Source organism: Chiloscyllium plagiosum, chromosome 36 (assembly GCF_004010195.1).
Source record: "Chiloscyllium plagiosum isolate BGI_BamShark_2017 chromosome 36, ASM401019v2, whole genome shotgun sequence".
Lineage (NCBI taxonomy): Eukaryota > Metazoa > Chordata > Chondrichthyes > Orectolobiformes > Hemiscylliidae > Chiloscyllium > Chiloscyllium plagiosum.
Genome location: NC_057745.1, coordinates 2248152 through 2267205, shown reverse-complemented (window position 1 = coordinate 2267205; position 19054 = coordinate 2248152). Strand labels below are relative to the sequence as shown.

The 19054-nt window shown below is 40.9% G+C and overlaps 1 protein-coding gene across 8 annotated transcripts in view; it reads right to left on the bottom strand.

Moving 5' to 3' along the window:
* Window positions 1–1947: 1947 nt before the first annotated feature.
* LOC122540891 (uveal autoantigen with coiled-coil domains and ankyrin repeats protein-like) overlaps window positions 1948–19054 on the bottom strand; it is a 155177-nt gene continuing 138070 nt past the window's right edge. For 7 of the 8 annotated variants that reach the window (XM_043677132.1, XM_043677133.1, XM_043677131.1 and 4 more), the window contains 4 exons: window positions 13581–16295; window positions 11501–11650; window positions 5914–5979; window positions 1948–4477 (listed from right to left, as the gene is read on the bottom strand). In XM_043677132.1, the coding sequence (XP_043533067.1) occupies window positions 4406–4477; window positions 5914–5979; window positions 11501–11650; window positions 13581–16295 (3003 nt within the window). In that variant the 3' untranslated portion in view covers window positions 1948–4405. The remainder of the gene's footprint in view (window positions 4478–5913; window positions 5980–11500; window positions 11651–13580; window positions 16296–19054) is intronic. The other variant, XM_043677139.1, reaches the window with a different exon arrangement.

The window sequence follows — 19054 nt, the reverse complement described above, 5'->3', positions numbered from 1 at the left end:
ACATTTAGAGATAGTCTTGGGTGAAGATGTGGTTATAAAATGCTGGGGAGGGAGTAGGAGATTTATTCCAACTTAGGAATGTTGGGTTACATAATGGGAGAACAAACCAATGCCAGGAACATCCTTAAAGATTAAATATTGAATGGTCATTCAGGTAGAGAGAAGGATTGAAATCAGAGAATTATTTAGCTAACAACTCGGCGTTATGTCTGAATGAATTAAAGGGTCTTCCACATTCATCAAAAAGGTGTCCCATTCCCCAATGCCTCATACTAATCTGACGATTATTCCACAATTCTACATAATTTCACATCAATGATCCAATTTAAAAATGCTTTTCTGACTGGATCAAAAAAAAAAGCAGAATTGACTGAAATCTCAATCTAAGCCATTTGGAAAAGCATGAATATTTAAAGTCTCACAGGAGGAGGCACTAAACTCCAGACGGACTGTGCACACACTGAATAATAACAAGATTTAAATCAGGTAGTACAGAAGGTTGAAATGCTGTTATGCGTGTAATCACAGTGCACCTTAACTGTTAACAACGACCTCCTGTTGAATCAGATGATGCAAATATACAGAAGACAGACTGAACATTTCTGTTGAAACTATTAATCTATTCAGCTCAAATGTACACTATATGATTTTCCAGATACAATTGTCTTTATACTTTGTGTGATAAACTACCAGCTTTGCAGTCAAGGGGAGACAAAGAATTGTCAAATGTAAATATTGCTAGCCAATTGCATGCTGTGAGGTCATGGAGACATTTTGACCAGCATGATCACTCACAAGCATTGATCATTTTCGTGCCCAGAATAACATCCTGTGGGAACATCATCCAATAATGGAAACTCAGGGAGAGTAAGGATAATATCAAAACTGACCTGCAAAAACTTAATGCGCGATTGATCTATGGTACTGCATAGAATTAACGTACAATGATCATATTAATTAATTCCAATGGAAATTGGACCAATTGTACAAGTACTTTGAGATGCAAACATGTAAGGGAATGTAACATGGAATCAAACCTGGGTCCTTGGCTCTGTGAGGCAGCAGTGCTAACCACTGAGCCACTGTGTTGCTTGGGGAGAAGATGCAAGTTTGGACACTTGGATGCTAAAGTTCTCCACTCCCTGCAGGCTTTCCTCATCTCTTCAGAGTCTGCTGGAGACTCCGTGATTGAGATTAATCACAGTGAGCAGTCAGCAATTCCATTATCCTGTATCATTGGTGATGATTTAGGTTACCTTTCTACTTCGAGTAATTCCTATGTTGATAAAATTGGAAAGATTTTCAGCAAGTTTATGTTGCCTAACAATAAACGAACAGTAGCTCTCTTGATAGTCTCGTGCCACAGGTCAGTGATGTATGGGAGGGAGCATTACACCAGACTGGAAGCTCTCCTGTGCTCCCAGCTACATCAGACAAGATACAGCATTCCAAGAGGTGCCGATCAAGGGTGAAGATAGTAAAGAGGAGGGAACACAGCCAACAAAAGGGCTGCACAGTGGTTCAGAGGTCAGCACTGCTGCCTCCCAGTGCCAGGGTCTCCGTTTCAATCCTGGCCTCGTGCAACTGTCTGTTGGAGTTTGCACATTCTCCCAGTGTCTGCGTGGGTTTCCTCTGGGTGCTCCGGTTACCTCCCACAGTCCAAAGATGTGCAGGCCAGGTGAATTGGCCACGCTAAATTGCCCGCAATGTTAGGTGCATTAGTCAGAGAGAAATGGGAATGGGTAGGTTACTCTTTGGAAGGTCGGTGTGGACTGGTTGGGCCTAATCTAAAAAAAAGGAGACATTTACCAGAGTAATCATCTGGCAATGTTCAAAGTAATCAAACAGAGAGGATTGGTGTATGGTGAAAAAACAGACAACCATCTTCATCTGGAAAAAAAACAATCATGGAAAGAGAGCAGTAAAAAAACAGAGATGCATTTTGAATAATGCACAAATTCATTTTATCCAGTCAACACTGGGATTTAAGTCTCATGTTAGACCAGAACTTTAAGTGGGTGCACATGAATATACAATAGAAGTAGTGATCTAGGTCAAAGCACAGACACCAGCTTCACAAAACTTGATATCCCTGAAAAACAATTTTTTCTTCAAACTGGAAGTGTTATTTTCCTGATTACAACCACGACTTTCATAAATTAAAACCTAGCTTACAATGGTATGGGGTGGGATGATAGCACAGTACACTATAACGAGTCTCAAAGAAATTTAACTATCATTTACAGCTGTAGGTCTATAATTAGATAAATGATATTCATTCACAAAATGATTGTTCCAGTCACAGTATTAATTGTTAACCTTTTAGTGTGGATGAAGAGTAAAATGTTGCATACTCTCAAAATTAAACAGAAGCTGCCTATGTATCCACATTATTCAGTAACAAAAACAGACAGACCAGTCCAGCTGAGAAATATCACTGTAACTCAGTTCTATAAAGGATATATATTGGAAAAATAGTTCTTTCAACTGCATTAATACGTAATAAGATACAGCAGGAACCCAATGCAAATCTACAAATTGCATTAGTATTTTGCAAAACGAAAGCACGTTGGTTAACTTAGTTAAATTAGAACTGAGACTTGGCCAGCCAAGTAACACTACTGAGAAATCTCTACATTGGAGTTGGCTTCAACCTGGAAATACACCATATGAACATTGCTGTAGAAATGCCAAATGTGTTCATTTTGAAAAAGCTTTGCCAAGCCACTTTCACTGCTGTATTAACCCTCTAATTTAAAGTAGGTTACTCCTCTGTCATTATAGGAGGAATTTTCCACAAATTCATTTACATATAAATGCACAAATGGTTGTTCAATGTAATTTCAAGACCTTTTCCAAAAAAAATACAGGAGATTCTACTTTGTCATATCCAGATTGCTGAAAGCTTTTCTTAAATGAATGATCTTTTCCATTCTCCGCTTTCAAATTATATATTAAATACAGAGTCCCTGAAATTCAGTGGGAAAATAATATTCCAGATCGCCAGCAGATTAATCAGTTTTTTTTAATGTCATGTGAGAAAGGACCCACCCCATTTTATCTTCCATGACAGCATTAGCCTTAAGGTAATGATCAAGCTTTGATACAAATGTTTGTATGATCTATGGTCTCTTTTTCCCTAAACCTTTGCAGTGAGGAACAGAGACAAACTGGGGCCATTGCAAAACTTCCACACTGTCAGAATGAGATCAGGAATTTAGCAGATGGTGGTCTGGGTGCAATGATGTGTCAGGGGAAATCGAAGATCAAGTTTTGAGAACGAGGAGGAAAAATGAAAACTGCAAATCCAAACTTTAAAAAAAAAGGCACAAAATGCAGGAGGAGTATAGCCTGGCAAGTTGGTGAGCAAGCTGCTAACTTTCAAGTGTCCTACAGTTGATGTTGACTTTGTCCTACAGTTTGAATCAGGTAAAAAAAAAACCCGCTTTCAAAAAGACTGACATCATGTTGCTCCCAAACATCCTCCAGCATGTTATCAGATTGGGGAAAGTTGCAGGAGTAGGGAAAATAGGGATGATTTTTTTGAAAAGCAAACTAAATTATCCAGAAAACCAATTCATGAAACAAAACTGTGGCAACTGTGTCCCTCCATCCTTCAGCGCAGATATGAAGAGTCAGTCTGTGCTGGCAGGTCAAAAGACCTTGGAATAAGTCATTACTACTGATAGCTCAAAGCACAAAAAGCACATTCTTGCTGTGCTATTGCCATTGCAGTTTTGGACTGGATATTTTTTTAAAAAGTGTAGACATTCTTAAATTAGTTAGAAGTGTGGAAACTTCCTTATGAATTCCCAACTCATTGGACCCAAAGGCTGAAGCGAGGAGGGGTTACAGCTTTTGTCTTTTGTTCAAAAAACAACTTTTTTTAAAAAACATTGTTTGTTCAATTTGCAGCAATTTTTCACACAAGTTCTGTAAATACCAGATAATACAATCCTAGTTCAATTGCAGATGCTACACCTTCAGTTGGAAGTCACATGAAAATCTTTGTAGTTGCACATTTCCCAGGTAGAGAAGGTTGAGAAAAGGCCTACGTGCTTGGTATTGAATGTTTATAGTCCAACAAGGGTGACATCAGATGAAAAAACTTTTTGTCAGTCTGCAGAATTTATTTTGTGATGTTCCAATAAGCTAACTTGTTTCTTACACTTCCGCATTTAAATGAAAACCTGGAATTACCAACAGGTAAGTCAACAGGAATTGGAAATAGCTTAACTTTTTTTTGTGTATATAAAAAGTGAGGGGGTGGAGATATTGGAGATAGGGGATTGAGTATCACAGTTGAAGAATTTAGGCCACTGGGATAAATGCTACAGCAAAACTGGAGTAATCTGGTTAGAGTTTTAATACAGCAATAGTAAATAATTGGCCTCCAGGAACTCTGCTAGCAGACAAACTCTTGCCGCATCCGAATAATTTGCAACAAGGCAGCTTGTACATCTTCATCCATGTGACCCTGGAAACAAAAGTGAAGAAAACATTACTTTTGTCCCCCCTTTCTTAAGGTCAGAAATGGAAGAAAACAGGTAAGAGGATGAGGTCATTCATACAATTGTGCAACAAAAAAGGCCCATTCAGTCCACATGTGCCATGTCAGCTCTCTGAAAGAGCCAACCAATTTGCTCCACTCTCCTGCTCTTTCTCCATAACCCGGCAAGTTCTCATTTCTCTTCAAGCATTTTTCCAATTCCCTTTTGAAAATTACGAATGAATCTGCTTTCACCACCCCCTCAGATAGTGTTTATTTTAGAGTAAATTGTGATCTGGAATGCACTATCTCCCCTTGGCTTCTTTGCCAGATTCTTTGAATTCTGTCACATCTGGTTAATCACCTCTTCATCATGTTTACTCTATCAAAATCCCTCAACTTTGGACATCTTTATTAAATCTCTCCTTAACCTCTGATGTTCCCAAGACACAGAATACCTGCTTCTTCAGTTTTTATAACCAAAGACTTTCCATCCTTGCTATCACAGCAACTGCACTCTGCAAAGTCTTAACATACTTCTTAAGGCCTGGAAGTGAACACAGTATTCCAGCTGAGACTGGACGCAGCAGTTTATGAAGATTTGGTGTAACTTTTCAGTATTATGTGGCCCACATTGAGACACATGATAAAGCAGAGCCAGAAGATGGAGTCTTTTGTGATGGTCATCATTTTGCAAAGAGATGTTCGAATGCCATATCACATATCTCAATTGACACTCCAGGGTGACATCAGAATCTTACCCAAGAACACAACTGCTTACATGGACAAACCCAAACCCCTCAGATTAAAGAAAACCACATGGGACCAACAGCATGAGCAACTGGTAAACTTTTACATCAGTTAAACACTAATGGGATTGGAGTTCTGGTGATGCTCATTGAATGAGTTAACAGTTTTCAACTGCATTCATCAACCTTGCTGAGAAAATGTAACCAAATAATTTCAAAACATGGACAGGTCTAGGAGTAGGAAGGAGCACAGCAGGTCAGGCAGCATCCGAGGAGCAGGAAAATCGATGTTTCAATTTTCAAAAAGCCCGAAGCATCCATTTTCCTTCTCTTCGGATGCTGCCTGACCTGCTGTGTTTTTCCAACACCACTATAATCTAGACTCACTTTTGCCTACATGAGTAGGAAGGGTTTGGAGGAATATGGCCAGGTGCTGGCAGGTGGGACTAGATTGGGTTGGGATATCTGGTCGGCATGGATGAGTTAGACCGAAGGGTCTGCTTCCATGCTGTACATCTCTATGACTCTATGACAACAGATTGCAACTCTTTTTACAACAGTGGAACAGCTCCAGAAACAAGGTTAAGCAACACAACTTATCCAGTTCTCCCCGTCTGCATTAGCAGTGATTACTTGCACACAATTTCTCTTGTTTTGGCGGTTATTCCACTTTACCTGGGCAGCGTTGAGTAGGTGTGTTCGATAGATTGCAATGACCTCTCGATGTTGCCTGTCAGCATCCTACAGAACAAGGGGGAATGAGAACACCAAAACGTCACAAAATGCTGACTGTATGATCCAGCCATCAGTGCAGGACACAAAAATGATCAAATCACCTCACCTCTTAAAGGAAGGGAACTAATAGCATTCACAAAAGGTTTGAAAACAAAATCATAGGATGCATTGGTCAGTGTCAGCTGTGTCTCAGTGAGTGTCATGATGATTGTGAGTTCAAGTCCAACTCAAGGAAGAATAAAAGCTAACAAGCTCAGTCCTCTACTGAGCAATCAAGGGTAAGCTGGAGTCAAAGAAGTGTGGGGCAATCTGAAAATGACCCTCCCATTTCCCCAACCACCATCTGCCCCACCAGATAGAGACAGGAGAACATGTATCAGACTTTTCACTCAACAGAGAGCTCTATAGTTGTGAGGGAGCAAGTCATCCTTGATCATGAGGGATTGGCTCAGGTCACACTGAGGGAGATACTCGTTCCAATGAGTCAGGTCCTGTAGGCCCTCTTGATGGGCAGACCTGAAACACTGCACAGTATTATTTCAAAAGAACAGAAAGGGAGGTAGCTGTCATGTCTTGGTCAATATTTACTTACTTGAAGGAGGAATGCGAATTACAGACGAGTTAGCCTGACTCAGGTAGCGGAGAAAATGCTACAGTCTACTGTGCGCTGAGTATTTGGAAATCAGTGGCATGATCAGACAGAGTCAGCATGGATTTACAAAAGGGAAATCACACTTGGCAAATCTACTGCAATTCTTCATGGATGTAACTCAGAATTAACTAGGGAAGCCAGTAAGTATGGTTCATTTAGACTTTCAGAAGGATTTCAATAAAGTCCCACATAAAAGATTAGCACGCAAAATTAAAGTCTATCAGATTGGGGTAGTGTGTTGAAATGGAAAAAACATTGGTTGACAAGACAGGAATCTGGAGGAATAAATGTTTTTTTCCCCAATTGGCAGGCAGTGAATAATGGGGTACCTCATGGATCAGTGCTAGGACCCCGGCTATTTGTAACATATATTAATAATTTAGATGAGAGAACTAAAAGTAATACATCCAAACTGTCCCGGGGGGAATGTGGTGGTGGGAGGGTGAGCTGTGAGGAGGCTGCTCCAGTGTGATTTGGACAGGCTCAGTGAGAGGGTAGATGCAGTATAGCGTGGATAACTGAGAGGTTATCCATGTTAGCAGCAAAACAGGAAAGCAGATTGTTAACAGAAAGGCTATAAATTTAAAAGGGGGAATGTTCACCAAGACCCAAGTGTCTTCATGCACCATTTATCAAAAGTAAGCCCACAGGTGCAGCAGCTGGTGAAGGCAAATGGTATTTTGGTCTTCAGAATGAGAGGATTCAAGGACACAGAATCCCTACAGTGCAGAGAGAGACCATTTGGCCTATCGAATCTGCACCAACCCTCCAAGGAGTATACCACCCAGATCCAACCCCCATCCTATCTCCCCTAATGTACACAACCCACAGAGACAGGAATAGAATGTGCAAACTCCATACAGACAGTCACCCAAGGCTGGAATAAAACCTGGGGTCTTTGGCGCTGTAAGGCAGCAGTGATAACCACTGAACTGCTATATGGGGTGAAGATGTCTGGCTGCAATTCTCCAGCATCTTGGTGAAACCACACCTGGAATATTACACAGAGGTTTGGTCTCTATCCGAAGAAGGAAGTTCTTGCAACACAAGGTTACCAGACTGATCCTGGAATGGCAGGACTGAAGTAGGAGGTCAGATTGGATCAGTTCAAGTAATATTCACTGGAGCTCAGAGAACAAAGGGGGAAATCTCAAAAACCTATAAAATTCTAACAAGACAAGGGGTAGATGCTGGCAGCTTGTTCCGGAGGACTGGGGAGTTCAAAGCTGGGGTCACAGTCTAAGGGCACGGGTTAAACCTTTCAGGATTGAGATGAGGAGAAATTTCTTCATCCTATCACAGACACGAGTTGATACCAAAGCATTATAGGATTTCAAGAAGTTGGATATAGTGCTTGGGGATAAAGAGATCAAAGGATATGGTGGGAAAAAGCAGGAACAGGTTGTTATGTTGCATTGTCAAACATGATCATATTGAATGGCAGAGCAAGATCAAAGAACTGAATAGTATGCTCCTGCTTTCTATGTTTCTAGGTTTATCCCTCAACCAACATCACAAAAACAGACACTTTGGTCACTATTAGATTGTTGTTTGTGAGTTTTCAGTATGCACAACTTCTGCAGGCATCACAAGGTACTGACGCTGCAAGTGACATCCAGGCATTCTGGAAATTAATAACTGAAGAAAAACCTGTAATGCAGAGCCCTCATAAGTATACAGCACAAGGTAGTGGAGACCACCCAACAAATATATACAGCAGGGGTAAAGGTACTAGAGACTGCCCAGAGGTATACAGCACAGTAAATGTACTGGAGACCGCCCAACAGATGTATACAGCACAGGGAAAGATACAGGAGGAGACTGCCCAAGAGGTTCAGTCGGGGTAAAGGTACTGGAAACTGCCCAGAGGTATACGGCACAGGGAAAGGTACTGGAGACCCCCAGAGAGCAACAAAACTGTAGGCAGCTGCGCTACTACAAGGAGACAGAAAAGACTGGAATTAACAGAGGAAGGAGAAAGCCAGTCAAGACAGCCTCACTATTTATTTAGATAGAGACTGATTTGTACCACCACTCCACTTACCTCCATCTCACATCCCTCAATAATCTTACTCAAGCAAAGGCTTTCTCTTGACAGCTCCGACAGCCACACCCTTTGGTTACCACTAACTTTTATATGAAAATCTACTTCATGATTGCACTCTTTTGGTTTATCTCTAATGAGATTGCAGAAAGAGAGTGAGCGAGAGAAAAAAATCTGACAGCGAAAGATATATAAATGCAAACATATGAGTGAAGAATAGGCCAATCATCCCTCAAGCATGTTCACCATTCAGTAAGAACGTGGCACTGTGACTGAACATCAAATTCACATTCCCATTGATTCCTGATAACCTTTCACCCCACCTTGCTTTCCAAGAATCTATCCATAATATAAAAAGAAAAGAAATGGGATGCAGGAAATGTGAAACAATCCCTGTGGTACACTAGACATTACACCTTAACAACCTGAAATTTTTGTCAACTCTGCTTCCTGTTCATCAGCCAATCTGTACTCCATAACAATATGCTAATATTTCCACCAGGAGCTTTCATTTGTGACAATGAGGATTGATGTGGAAACAGGTCAAGCTGCCATAGCCCCAAAGGATCATAGGAGTGCTCGCTCAGACAGAGACGATGACTGGTGGTGGTGGAGGAGTTGGTCATCACCGCCATCCCCACCCTCATCCACCTATCATACTCTTTGCTACCTTCTCCACAGCCCCACCCCTCCTCCCATTTATCTCTCTACCCCAGAGGCTCCCTACCTCCATTCCTGATGAAGGGGTTTTGCCCAAAACGTCGATTTTCCCGCTCCTCGGATGCTGCCTGACATGCTGTGGTTTTCCAGCACCACTCTGATCTAGACTCTGGTTTCCAGCATTTGCAGTCCTCATTTTTTCCCAGTTGATCTGTAAGCTAACCCGTTCAACCTGCCTTTGGCCACTATCCCTTAGTACCTTTGCTTACCAAGCATTTATCGATCTCAGATTTAAAATTAACAACTGACCCAGCATCCAGCAGTGGTTAGCCCTGCTGCCTCACAACACCAAGGACCTGGGTTCGATTCCAGCCTTGGGTGACTGTCTGCGTGGAGTTTGCGCATTCTCCCAGTGTCTGCGTAGGTTTCCTTTGGGTGTTCCGGTTTCCTTCCTCAGTCCAAAGATGTGCAGGTTCGGTGGATTGGCCATGGGAAATTGCCCATAATATTCAGGGATGTGTAGGTTAGGTGCATTAGTCAGAAGTAAATGTAGAATTATAGGGTAGGGAAAGAGTCTGGGAGGGTTATTCTTCAAAGGATCAGTTTGGACTTGCTGGGCCTAATGGCCTGTTCTCACACTATTATGATTCTATGCTCACCTGCCATTCATGGAAGAGAGTGCCAAATCTCTCCTACCCCTTGTGTCGAAGTGCTTCCTAACATCTCTCCTGAGCAGTCTGGCCCTCATTCTAAGACTATGCCTCCTAGTTCTAGAATTCCCCAAACAGTGGAAACAGCTTCTCTTTAGCTACCCTGTCTTTTCCTGTTAATATCTTGAAGATTTCAATCAGATCACACTTTAAATGTCTAAATTCTTGTGAAAATGCCTAATTTGTCGAATCTCTCCTCATAAGTTAACACCTGAAGTCCAGGTATTTTAATATTTGAAGCAGCGTTTCTCAGGCCAGGGTTTGCTCCTTTAATACTGCCTCAGACTCTTGAGAAAGTGCAATGGGACACACAGACATACAAATTGTAGTTGCTGGGCATCTCTTATGATGCAGCTCATGGATGGAGTCTGCATGCACACATTAACTCAATGGCATCTCCGGTGGACATGCTGCTAAATCTCCATCCATTATTTAACCAGCAGCAGGAGAGCACGGGATCTCAATGCCATTTAATTATTCCTGCAATGATTAACAAATGGAATTTGGCTCTGACCTCGAGTGCATGAAAAACTCTGTGATCCTGAGGGAGGTTAAAACACTTAACATCTTAGCCGCAACACATCCTGAACAGATATGACAGAAGCATTACTGAAATTTGATATTCCTCTGCTGCACATGAATAGCTGAAAGAGATTAATTGCTCCTTCACTCTCGGCTTTGAAGATGTGCAAGTGCTGGTAATGCATTAAATATTTGAAATGTAACACCTTAGGAGGCCGGTTGATTAAAGTTTAATGGTTTTAGGTCCATCCTTATTTAAATAAACAAATCTATTGGAGGCAGATTGCAGCTCCAAAGTAAAACTGCAATCAGCATATCAAGCAAGCAATTTAAATCAACCTTTTAGACTATCTTACTCATGGTTAAAAAATTACACGTACAACTATTGCATGGAAAGAAAAAGTATTAGATGTGAGAGATACCAGTCCGCGTAATCCTGGGATTGTGAACGGAGTAGTTACTGCATCCAAAATAGAATCTGTCAGCACCTAATAGAATCACAGAATCCCCACAGTGTGGAAACAGGCCATTTGGCCCACACCGACCCTGTGAAGAGTAAACTACCCAGACCCATTCCCCTATCCTATTTCTCCACATTTACCCCTGACTAATGCACCTATCCTACTCATCCCCTAACACTATGGGCAATTTAGCATAGCCAATTCACCCTAACCTGCACATCTTTGGACTGTTGGAGGAAACCGGAGCATCCAGAGGAAACCCACGCAGACACTGGGAGAACGTGCAAACTCCACACTGACAGACAGTCGCCCGAGACTGGAATCAAACCCAGGTCCCTGGCACTGAGGTAGCAGTGCTAACCACTGAGCCACCGTGCCGTCCTATCGTACCACACATTAATTGAGGGATCTTGCTGGATACTCTGAATATTTTGAAAAGATACAAACACTGCGTGTAAACAATTCCTGGTCAACGTACAGCCAGCTGTTGCTGCAGATCTTTGATTTGAGCCTGGAGGGCCTCCATCTGTTGGCTTGGTCTCTTTGGGTTCGTGGCAGAGTATGAAAGCTGAGACAGGCCATTTAGCGCCTGTTTTAGCCTCTCCACATCGTTTAACAGCTCAGTGATCTATGACAGAAAAAACATCATCAATCTCCTCAATCCACATATCAAGTGTTCACATCATAAGGCAGAATGGTAAAGAAGGGCGCAGTGTGATTGGAAACCAAATATATTTTAGAATGATTCACTGGGGCTAGAGGAAAGTCTCATGTCTACATTGCTCCTTTCACATTCTCAGCACATTCTGAAGTATATCACAGCCAATAGAGTACCTTTTGAAGTGTAGTCACCGTTAAAATATAGGAGAAACAACCAATTTGTGCACAGCAAGTTCCCACAAGAACGGATGTGACATGGACATATAAATAATCATTTTTTCTGCTATTGGTTGGGGGATAAATACTGGTGAGGACACTCAGGATATACCCCTGCTCTTCTTTGGATAGTGCTGCCCTCCCTCCCCAGCCCAAAGCAACATGAAGGGCCTCAGTTTAACAGCACCTTTAAAAGAAACCATCTCTGACAGTACAGCTCTCCTGCAGTACTATCACTGCAAGTTATCAATTTATGCTGAATTGAAATCTCTAAAATGGGATTTGAGAAACAACAAATAAATTGCAAGCATGGCCTGGCGTAAGAATCTTTCTCTGAAAGTACTAAAAATTGCAAACATCTGCAAACTAAGGCTGAGGATAGAGTTCCTGGAGAGGCTGATGTGAATCGCCTTTGGAAACACATCCTCAAAATAATTACTGACCATTGCATTTACACATGTCCTTAGTCTGAACTCACTGGAGTTCTCGGACATCTTTGCTGTTTGAAAGAGCAGATATAGTCCCTTTTGGAAGAATGCGAATATTGGGCAATCAACATCTTCCTTGGTTTAGTAACATGACCACCCATATAATAACAGACCAGCTCAGAAATATTATACACTTACTGCACACGTGAAAGCAAGAGCCTCTCAGGACCTTGAACTACTTTCCCTCACAGAACAGTCAACATTCTACTGTATGCAAAGTATTTAATTGCCTATAGTAAATCCAAAGCAGATAACATGGACCCCAATGTGGTCAGCACTGCTACCCTACAGCACCAGGGACTCAGGTTTGATTCCAGCACTGGACCACTGTCATATGGACCTTGCACATTCTCCCTATGTCTGCGTGGGTTTTCTTGCACAGTCCAAATATGTGCAGGTAAGGGTTGACTGACTATGGGAAATTGCCAAAATATCCAGGGATGTGCTGGTTAGTGATGGGAATACAGAGTTACAGGGATAGGGTGTGGGTGTGGGTGGGATACTCTTCAGAGGGCTAGTGCAGACTCTATCAGCTGAATGGCCTCTATATGCAACGTAGGAATCCTATGATTCAATAACCTCCAACATATCAGCACCGATACTTTGGTAATGTTAATATTCTACCAAAAAACAGGCAAAATGTGCCAGTTCAAAGATACATAGAATTGACAAGACAGAAAGTGGTTATTTGGCCCAAATTGTTCTATACTGGGGGAGCAAATTACTACGGATGCTAGCATCTATACTGAAAATATAAAATGCTGGAAATCACAGTGTCAGACAGCATCCATGGAGAGAGTAAGTTAACGTTGAGTCTAGATGACTTTTCATCAGAGATGAAGTGCTCTATACTGGTATCAACTTTCATAAACTTCCTATTTACTTTATCTCAACATAAGCTTCTATTCCTTTCTCCCTCATGATTATCTAACTTCCCTTTCAATGCATCAGTACTATTTACCCCAACTACCCCCTAATGAGATCCACATTCTCACCACTCCCTGGCTATTGAATTCCTTCTTTAATTGCTTCTTAGATCGAATTCATGACTATTGGTTTTCCATGGGCTACAGTTTGACGCCCCTTATGGGAATATCTTACTAAATAGTTTCTTTCCATTTTAAAGCATCAAATGGAACCCCCACCCTCACCCGCCCACAATGCCCGAATAGTCATGCATTCCTTTTACTCTACCTTGTTATCCTTGGCCTCAATTTGCTTCGCAGATTCCTGAATACTTTTCTGCAGATCACAAATCGTTGCCATGGAATCATCATATTTATTTTTAAGTTCTTTAATTTCTTGTTCAAAGCTGAAGGAACGCGATTGAAAAGTCTCCTTTTCATCTTTTGCCGATAGTTCTTTCTCTTTGGCACGTAATATTTCAGTGCACATTTGATCCTCCTTCTCTTTCAACTCTGCCAAGTCTTTGTTTAATGATATTACTTGAGCCTCTAATGTACTCTTCACCGTTTCATGCTTTGATAGGTCATTTGCCTCCTTTGTTTTCAGTTCTGTAATTGTCCTGCTCAAGGCTTCAGCATCTGCCTGCAGTTTTGAAATCTCTGTAACCTTTCCTCTCAATTCCTCTTCTCGCTCATTCAGCTGGTTCTTCAGTCTGGCAATATCAGTGTCCATCTTCTCTTTCCATTCTGTATGCTCTAGAAGTGGTAGAGAACTCTTCTTCTGATCGTCTAACTGGAGCAACAGGGTTTCTACCTTTTGCTGCTCCTGTGCACAAGAAGTCTTCATCTTCTCCTTTTCTTTCTGCAGCTCCAAAACTCTGTTGTTCAGCGATGTTTTCATTGCCTCAAACTCTTCAACAGGGATGTACTTTAACTGTATACTCTCTTTTAATGCCTGGATATCTGACTGCAGTTTGGCATTTTCCTTCTGTGATCTTTCACTTTGCAATTCAACATCTGCACACTTCCTCATCACTTTTTCCACATGCTCATCCTTTTCACCCATTCCATTAACAAACTTGCTTTCCATTTCTTCGTATATATCTTTAGAAACATAATGTTTCTCCAAGTTTTCTTCCAAATGTCCAACTGTTTTCTTCAGCTCTTCAGTCTCTTTCTTGTACTTTTTAGCTTCCTCTTGAAACGCAGAGCATTGCTGGGTCTTTTCGGTCAACTGATTCATCAGTTCTTTCAAAGAGACATTAAATTCATTCTGTTTCTGTTCATAATTTTCCAGAGGAACATACTGCGAACTGAGGGATTCCTGTAGTATATGAAGCTCATTTGCAAGGTTCATTTTTTCTTTGCGAAGCTCAACGGTTTCTTCCTGAGCTTCCTTGTATTTTGACAAAGCCTCATCAACTTTCTTCTGCTGTTCCTCCGCTCTGCAGTTCAGGGTAGTCTTCAATTCTTCATGCTGCTGAAGGGGTACGTACTCTCTTTGCATTCGATCTTGAAGGATGACTAGCTGTTCTTTCAACTGATTTTTCTCTTGCTCACTCCTTGCCATCTCATTCTGCACCTCACTGCATTGCTTTGTTGCTAATGACAATTCAAGTGCAGCTTTTTCTGAGGCAGCATTCAGAACCTTTTTCAATTCCTCATGTTTTTCCAAGGGGACATATTGACTTTTCAAAGAGTCTTTCAAAGCAGCAATTTCTTGGAGTACATTTTCTGTCTGCTTCTGTGCCAGGCTATACTTCTGGTTGAGTTCTTCCAACTCAGTCTTTGATTTGCTAACAATGGAATTTAGAGCTGTTATTTCCTTCTTGTGCTTTTCTGGAGATACATACTGAGTCTGCACATGATTCAGGTTATCCCTTATTGTATTCTTCTCAACTTTTAACTTTTCTGATTCTTTCAAAGCCTCCTTGTACTTTTGTGACACCTTAGAAACTTGCTTGTTCAGGTCTTGTACAGTTTGATTCATTGAAGACTTTAACGAGTCATGGGTTTTCAAAGGTACATACTCCACTTGAATTTTGTGTTTCAAGCCTTCTAGTTCAGATTTGATGCGAACATTTTCCTGCTGAATAGCTTCATTTTCTTTTTGTAGCTTTTGCTGCTTTTGGGTTATATCAGAAACTTTCTCCCCCTGACTGTCAAAGGAACTCTTTAACGACTGATATTGTTCCATCTTCACACATGCAGCTGCTTGAGCCCTCTCTCTCTCCAGTTCTTTCTGCAGCTGGACAACTTCCTTTTGAGCTCTATTATATTTATCCTTTGCTTCTAGTACCTGCTTCTCCTTCTCTTCCAAACCACTGATGAACGAATTCCTCATATTCTCAAACTCTTCAGCTGGTACACACTGCGATATCTTTTTCTCCATGCTCTTCAGTTCATTCTCCATTCCAATTATCTTTCTCTCTGTTTCTTGATTCTTTTGCTCTGACATGGTTAAAGCCTGCTTCATCTCTCTCACCTCCTCCTTGTATCTATCCACTTGCTTAACCTCACCCGATTCCTGTATTGATAAAACGCCAAGTTTGATTTGGTTTTGGAGCCTCTCCACCTCCGACAATGCTTCCTCGTGTTTCGATTTCACATCCTTCAACTGAGTTTTGAGTTCATCCACTGCTCGATTGTTTCCTGCAGAACCTTGTTTTGAAAGGTGATCTTTGAGCGCGTTGACATGAGCTTGCAGGAGCTTCACTTTTCCTTCCGATTCAAACATTCGCTTTTGTACTTCACTTAAGGCATCTTCCAGTTGCCTGATCTGCTCTTCCGATTCCTGTTTCACACGCTTGCACTCATCGTTCAAGACTTCGCAATGTTTATTCCTGTTCAACAACTCCAGTTGAAGGTTGTTTACCTCCTTCCTTGCCAACTCAAACCTTTTTCTCGTCATTTCCAAGTCCTTTCTCAAACTCTCATTTACCTCAGGCGTGCTTTGAAACGGTGCTATCACCTCACTTGATCCAACAGCCAACTTGGAAGGATGCTGAAAGAAAAATAGATTAATACAACAATTAGCAAAAACAAGAAATTAAACTAAACTTTAAGAGATTACTTTGTTCATTTTCATGTGCAATTAGAGGTGCTGCCATGGGCCCAACATCCCAATTTTTTTAAGGTGAGACAAAGATTTTCCTTTGTAATGAAATGCCAGTCAGCAAAATAGTAATTTCTGAGAATGAGGATCTAGTTACACCAACAATTGCAAGTCTGAACTGCAGGACTTTTAAAAGCAAAACACTTTACAATCTATTAAGGCATTGACATCTAATCAACACCCAGCTCCCAAACCTAATTTCTATCCCTCAGATTTCACTCTCATGGGTACCTCTCCTTGCCTTCTGCACCATCAGCAACAATCTTTTAGTCATTGTTTAATTTGGTGAATGGGAGCCAGTGTTATATAATGCAAAAGAGGGTCATTCAGCCCTTTACAGCTGCACTAGTTATCATAGTTATACAGTCTCACAGCACCGAACCCAACACTTTGGTCCAACTCATCCAAGTTTCCCAAATTAAACTAGTCCCATTTGCTTATGTTTAGCTCATATCCCTCTAACCTTGCCTATAAATGTCTTTTAAATGTAACTGTACCCACATCTATCAATGAGCATTATGAATTTGATTCAATTTTCCTGCTTTTTTTTTTCCTTATTCTTTCACTTTTTTTCTAATCAAATCATCCAATGCTCTTGCCAATGTTTCACATGGACCTGCCTCCAACACCTCCAGGGAGTGCACATCCAAAGCCCTTTTAAGCTTACATCACATATTCTGTGTTTACAAATCACTTAAAATCTGTGCCCTCTCATTCTTGATTCTTTCACAAGTAGAAACAGATTTTCCTGAACTACACCTCACATGATTTTGAAAACATTATCACGTCTACTTCTAGCATACTTCTCTCCAAGGAGTACTGTTCCAGTCTCTCCAATCTGTCCTCATAAATGAAAGTCCTCTTCCCTGGAATCATTTTTGTAAAGTACCATCTACTGAAATGGTAATGAACCAGTCCTTTATTATTGCATGCCTATTTCATATTGTCTGTTTTCTCATAAGCAGGTTCATTATCTTACAGCCATTTCTTCAGATTTTAAGAACCATCTTTGAACCAAAAGCTTTAATATTTTCAAAATGTTCCTCATAGCCAATCCTCTTGGCTGTTGTATAGCACTTCAAAACATATAAGCGAGAACACAGACTTAGTGGTGGAAACATGCAACTTATCCAATGAGCCTCCATTATTGCCCTCACACGTTGCTTTTGGTGGAAAGGCAAATGTGTGTCTTAAGAATGGAAAACAACATAAAAAATGATCACATCCATCAGGAAACTGTTCGCACAAAGCAACAAAAAACTTCATATTTTTATTTTGACCAAATAATGACAAGAACACAAAGGTATTATCCACCAAACTGTCACTTTGGGAGAAATCCCAATTATGATTAAATAGGAAATAGCAACTTCAACAATTTTTAAATGAAAAAAAACTAATAAATACTTCATTAATAAAGGAAGGAAGGCTGCTGAAGTGAATTTGTTCAAGAAGCATTTATAAAGGAGAGTATTGACACCAAGGAGATAGTTGGAAAAGATGAGTTTGTTGTACCTACCATCCTCAAACAAAATGCATTTTTGATCTTGCAAGGCACATGTTGGAAAGAAGTATCTTAGTTGCAGATTGTTCTGGCCTCACACGAAACACAAATATAAAGAGAGACATAACACCAGCACCTCACCAGAGGCTCACTGATAATGTTACCAAGTATGCTGACAAAATGTCTGAAAATGAACCTTCCAGCTCAGCGAGCAAATTTACATCCAGAACCTCAACCTGAGCTACAAATCTTCTCAAAACATGCTAACATTACACAACAGCAGATTAAACTTTATTAGGATATTATTCAGCATTAGTATTGACTAGAATTTGGAATCCCATCAGCTTCAATAAGTGGGACTGTTAATATCTCATTCCTAATTAGCATTTGAGATCAGAGTCAGCTCATCTTTATTTTGTTTCCAGATCTTTACAAGAACAGAGGAAACCTCTCCAGAGTAGAAACCACCCTCAGAGTGTACAAAGCAATACGTGCTTCACATAAACTTAACCTCATAGGATGCTCCACTTCAGATTTAGAAGTAAATTTACAAACATCAACTTAATAAATTGAATAAACCGCAAGTGATTAAGTATTTCACCAAGCTGAAGTGTAAATATTTATGCACTCTAAGGAGCACAATATAAAACAAGATTGAAAGTGATTAGCTGTTCTATGAACCCAGGGAGAAGTGGTGGCTTCGTCATAGTCTCTCTGGACAATTAATCCAAAGGCACAAACTCATGCTCTTGTGGGGAGAGGTGTTCAAATCCCACCTTGGCAGCTGATCAAAACTTACATGTGATCAAAAAATCTGCAATTGAAAGCCAGTCACAGCAATGGCAATCAGAAGCTATTACTGATGGTCACTGAAAACCCGTCAGACTCTCTAATACATTTTGGGGAACAAAATCTACCCTCCTTACCCCACCTGACCGAAATGTGACTCCACACCTCAGTAATACGATTGATCTCAAGCACCCTCAGTTCAAGGGGTTATTCCCAACACCAAAATGGATCCACATGCACATGCATTCAGACAGTGACAGTAGTTAGTCACAGCTAGAGCCTGTGCTGTTGACATCACTACGTGAGGATGCATTTGCACATGTGCTGGTGTCATCACATTCAGTGCAGTGATATCCAC